The 5,685-nt window shown below is 34.8% G+C and overlaps 2 protein-coding genes across 2 annotated transcripts; both read right to left on the bottom strand.

The window, feature by feature from the left end:
* Positions 1-353: 353 nt before the first annotated feature.
* LOC121778876 (F-box protein At3g07870-like) lies at positions 354-1,466 on the bottom strand. The gene has a single exon (XM_042176267.1). It carries the CDS (start codon positions 1,464-1,466, stop codon positions 354-356), a length of 1,113 nt encoding a protein of 370 aa, XP_042032201.1.
* Positions 1,467-3,536: 2,070 nt separating this feature from the next.
* On the bottom strand, positions 3,537-4,667 carry LOC121778875 (putative F-box protein At3g10240). Its single transcript, XM_042176266.1, has one exon. The coding sequence runs from the start codon at positions 4,665-4,667 to the stop codon at positions 3,537-3,539; it is 1,131 nt and encodes a 376-aa protein (XP_042032200.1).
* Positions 4,668-5,685: the final 1,018 nt, after the last annotated feature.

Below are 5,685 nucleotides of genomic sequence, written 5' to 3'. Positions count from 1 at the left end.
AGTTTTGCAATTCAATTGTGTTGGTCGTTCATCTTTTGTTTCCCCTTTCTTCCCCGCTTCTTTAATCTTCCCCTAGTCGCGATCAATCGTGTTTTCTATCCTTAGAAAATGCGGGGGTGACAATTTACTTATAACGACTCATAGAAAAAGAAATAGAAGTCTGATAATTCCACTAATGTAACAACTCTGTGTATGATATCGCAATGAATTCATTCAAATGGATAAATTAAACTACAATTACTATTCGACACGACAAGGCCAAACGCGAAAGACAAAGAAACCTTACAACCCAAAAACTACAAAAACAAACAGACCTTCGACACAAACACACAAATGGAGACTAAAATTATGGACTAAAACGAGATCACATTCTCGAATCCGAAATTCTTGAGTGAGAGAAGGCTAGGGTTGAAAATCAAGGGATAACCCTTTTTTTCATTTGCATCCTTCAACATATCAACTTGTTGAAGAGTTCTTGTCCTATTGGAGTAGTAGAATAGACTAGATCTGGCCAGCAACATCAAAACATCACCATCTTTAAAAAGTTTGATTGCTTCAACAGGTGTATACCTATAAAAACTAGTACCAAAAGTAGTAGTACTCATCTTGTACTCTATGGTCCAAGATTCATTGACTTGGTATTTCTTCATCATCCATATGAGAATTTCATCTTGGCATTCGTTGTAATAAGAATAACACAGGCAGTCTCTCAAAACAGATAATTCCCCTTCACTAATTCCTACAAGAGGTAGGGAGAAGACGCTAAAACGTTCTGTTTCAAGGTCAAAACCACAAATCCATTGCATATGACTCGAGTCAACTACTATCCAATGGAGGTTGCCATTACATACTGTGCACCCAACTGGATAGAATTCAAAACCAGAAATCCTGCCGCCTTCAAGGCGCCTCCATGTTCCTGTTCCGAGGGTGTACACATAATGAAGGTTGGATTTAGGGAACGAATTGATACAGACCACCTTATACTGCCCACTTATTTCGCTGACACCAAATCCAAATCGCATCACATGATCCGGTCTCACAGGGCAGTACAGCTTGGTATACTCACGAGTGATCGGATTGCATATGTAAAAAGGAGTGCTAAATCTTGAGTAAATAAGAAGCAATCCATTAGCGGCGACACAGTGCTTTCGCACTCTGTAGCCTTCCATTAGTCCTTTGATCTTGAAATCTGTGAGCGGATGGTAGTGAAGATCATGGCTCTCCAAATTGTCTACATCTTCAATCTCGAAAATCGTGCAACGAGTTGAATTACACCATCTGCTCGACGTCAATCGAACTAGGGCGGGCGGGGTTTTGATTTTGGATACGACGAAATCATCAGATTTTAAAAGATCGCGCCATGGTTTGCAAACGGATTTGCTGATAGCAAGGCTTCGGATAGAGAGGCGTGACAGGATTTCGGTGGTGATTTCTGATGGTAGATTTGTGAAGTAATTAAGCTCCATTAACAACAGAAATTAAGAAAATTAAGAATCAGGGTTCTTCTCTTCCGAAAATAGGCCACTTTTTTTTATAACACAAACTCAAACACAATATTAGGCATGATTTAGCTACATGATTTGGTGATATTATTGGCTTGATGTAATGATATTTCTTTCTTAAATCTTAATCAAATCTTGAGTAAATTATTTAAAAGATTTGGATATAGTGACGTGGTTTTTTTTATAGGAGTATTGAGTATTAGTTTGTAGGATATATTTCAAAAAATATACATAAAAATTTTAGAAATTTAATCAAAATTGGAAGGAATATTTAATAAAACAAATAATGGAGTATATGAAAAAGATTTAGAAATTTATCTATAAAACTATTATAACCGTGATTTGATTAAGATTATAGGGTGAATTTAAGATATTATATAAAAAAAAATATTACATGATTTTATTTAGGAATTAATTAAGATTTAGAAAATAAATATTACTCCTAAATCACGTCTGATATTGTATGGAAAGATTTAGGATATTTTCATTACGCCTAACTCACGTCTAATATCATGTGGAAAATATTTTGGAGATTTATTTAAGATTTAGAAAATAAATATCATAAAATCATGACTAATATCACCAAATCACGCCTAAATATGTACTCCTTTTGACAACAACATTTGAAATCGTACTGATTTTAATGCACAATTGGTAATATTTGAACACCACACGAACATTCAACACAAATGGTTCATATGCAAACACAATATAATACTCCCTCCGTCCCCAATTAAGAGTCACACTTTGACCGGACACGGGTTTTAAGAAATGTAAAGAAAAGTTGGTTGAAAAAGTTAGTGGAATGTGGGACCCACTTTTTTATATTGGTTTTATAATAAAATGTGAGTGAAGTGAGTTAGTGGAATGTGAGACCATTTATGGTAAAAATGAAGTGTGACTCTTAATTGGGGACGGGCCAAAATGGAAAAGTGTGACTCTTAGCAACGAATATTATACTAATACAGAAATGTTAAAGCAAAATTAGCAACGAATAGATTAGGGGTGTCGAAACGGGTAGCGGGTATTGGGTACCCGCACACCCGACCCGTTACCCGTCGGGTATTGGGTACCCGCTACCCGACATAAGCGGGAACGGGTTCGGGTACGGGTATTGAGTTTCAGGGTTTTGCGGGTATCGGGTATACCCGATACCCGCTTATATACCCGTTTAAATACAAATATTGTATTAAAATTTTTTAAAAAGAGGAGGAAGACGTTGATGACGAAGAACAAGAAAAGGAATATCATGGTGGTAAGTATAATTCTAATTTTTATATAATTTATATTTCCTTTTCATATTATAAGAAGTAGAATTCTTATTTATTTTTATTTATTTGTTTAGTCTTAACCAAGATTGAAGCCATGGCTCCAACGAATGCAAGGGTGACGATCATGCCAAATGAAGGATGATTGCTTGATCAATTAACCATTTATTTACTTATTTTATATTTAGACTTTGGATATTTGTTAAGACTTTTGGCTGCATTGTTGGTTACTCTTGGACTAGGTTAATTGGTTTTGGTTTCATATTTAGACTTTTGAATGGTGATTTGGAGTTTGAATTTGTTTGCATTTGCCTTTGCATTTGATTTTATAGGTATATTTTACTCCATATCTAAATATGGTCACACAATCTAAATAATATTCATCACGTTGGCTTTATATAATATTTTACTGAACAATATATTTTAAACGGGTCGGGTACGGGTACCCGCTTGTCGGGTACGGGATACCCGTACCCGACAAGGCGGGTACCCGTCACTGTGCGGGTCGGGTAACGGGACAAAGATTTTGACTACAAACGGGTACGGGTACCCGGTTCGCCGGGTATGGGTATCCGCGGGTACCCGTTTCGACACCCCTAGAATAGATAATACAAAAATAAGAAAGATATGGTAATTTTTTATGAGAGTATATATGTAAGTAAGTGGGAGAGAGAATTAATGAAGGAAGTGAAGCTAATAAAATATGTGGATCATAATGACATAATGTAAATAAGGCAAAAACACAAATGTAGACTAAAATTATGATCTAGAACGAGATCACATTCTCTAATCCGAAACTCTTTAGGTTGAAAAGGCTAGGAGTGAAAATCGTGGCAACGTTAGCATAATCCTCCTCATCTGCATCATTAAACATACATACTTGCTGAATAGTTCTTGTTTTGTGGGAGTAGTAGATAAGGTCTTCTCCATCCAGTATCATCAAAACGTCACCATCTTTGAAAACTTTGATCGGACAAACAAAATTGTTAACCCAACCACCTTCGATATCAAAACCAATAGTACTCAACTTGTACTCTATGGACCAAGATTCCTCAACTCTGTATTCTTTCATCAGCCAGATGATAATTTCATAATCCTCTGTGTAACAAAAACACAAGCAGTCCCTAACAACATTAAGCATTAAATATAAATCATCAACTCTATCTTCAAGAAGAGTTAGAGCTGAAGGAGGAGAGAAGATGCTAAAACATTCTGTTTCAACATCAAAACCACAGATCCGAAAGCAAGGTCTATCCATAAGATCTACCGTCCAATGGAGGTTGCCATTACATGCAGCATGTTGAACAAGATAACAGAATGTGAAACCAGAAGCAACGCCAGTTTCAACGCGCCTCCATATTCCTGTTCCAAGAGTGTATACATGACAATAGTGGGATCCACCGGCCTGAGTGATACAGACCACCTTATATTGCCCACTTATTTCGCTCACACAAAAATCAAAATAAAACACAGTTTCATCGAAGGCGTATTTCTTAGGATGGCAGAGCACGATATATTGACGAGTGAGAGGATTGCATATGTAAACCGGATTTTCAACATCCCTTCTTTCTGTGTATAGAAGAAGCAATCCATTCGCAGCGGTACATCCCGTTGGTTCGCATCCGTGAGGGCTGTGGAAATTCGTTAGCTGAACATAGTGAAGATCGTGACTCTCCAAATCGGCTTCGTCTTCAATTTCGAAAATCGTGAAATGAGATGGGTTACTCTTCAAGCAAACTAGGGCGGGAGGGGTTTTTATATCGAAATAGTCGGAATCGAGCAGATTGAGCCATGATTTGCAAACACATTTGCTGATTGCAGCCCTTCGGAATGGGAGGCGTGAGAGGATGCTGGACGTTAATTCTGATGGCAGAATTTGGAAGAAATCACGCCCCATTAATGGAAAACTCAAACTCACGTACTAATGATAATAATTTTTTTTTTTTTTAGAAATCTAGTCTTAAAGATATCTTAATAAAATTGCAAAAATATAAACGAAAAGATACTTACAAATCTAAAATTGAAAGTGCAAAACATAAAAGTTAATTAAAAAAACATAAAGAGGGATTTTATAGCTTGATATCTTTCCTTTATTTTAGATATTTCCTAAACATTTTCCGTTCCAAAACTAGAGAGAGAGAGAGAAGCGAAGGACTGAATATACATTTTGATCTGGGAAAGAGTTCATTCGATTTTCTCTATATAAATTCATTTGCTTTAATAGTTTTGAATAGCATTTTTATTTTCTCACAGCTATATAGCTATATTAAATTCGTTTGCTTTAATAATTTAAAATATGTATTTTTTCTCACATTGCTATAATTTCTTATACCTAGATTAATTCGTTTGCTCAATTCTGATTACTAATTCATTAGCTAGTGGATTAGTAGTTAATCTTTAAGGTAAATTCATTGCTTTTATTTTTATTTTTAACTAGTAATCTTGTGGAATTTATGTTTATTTTTTATTTGTATAAATATTGTTAGGCTAAGATCATAAAGTAATGATGATCTTTATAATCTAAGAACAAAATATTATTCTCAAGTCCCATAAATATGAATATACTATATATATAATACTAGTAAATTTAATTTTAAAGGTATGCTTTTTATTTAAAAAAAATATATTCTACATTTATTTCAACGTTGACACTATCGCAATATGTATCTTTAATTTATATTGCTCATTCTCACAATTATCTCTCTTTTTCCATATCTATCAATTTCATATTGTTGGTATCGGAATTGTTTCTGACATTATTGACACTAAAAATATGCACTGATTATTATTAGTAGTTTGGACTCCCCTAATCAAAATCTTAACATGTGGAGTACATAAAAATAAATCTTTTTCAATTTATAGACAAATACCCCCACGATATATATACTAGGCCGACAAGATAATAATACAACATG

Source organism: Salvia splendens, chromosome 19 (genome assembly GCF_004379255.2).
Source record: "Salvia splendens isolate huo1 chromosome 19, SspV2, whole genome shotgun sequence".
In the NCBI taxonomy this organism is placed as follows: domain Eukaryota; kingdom Viridiplantae; phylum Streptophyta; class Magnoliopsida; order Lamiales; family Lamiaceae; genus Salvia; species Salvia splendens.
Note: the sequence above shows the minus strand (reverse complement) of the source record. Positions and strands in the feature narration are given on the sequence as shown.

Bases quoted from the DNA above. Each gene is read 5' to 3' on its own strand.
- LOC121778876 (XM_042176267.1), bottom strand. From the start codon at position 1,466: ATGGAGCTTAATTACTTCACAAATCTACCATCAGAAATCACCACCGAA.
- LOC121778875 (XM_042176266.1), bottom strand. From the start codon at position 4,667: ATGGGGCGTGATTTCTTCCAAATTCTGCCATCAGAATTAACGTCCAGC.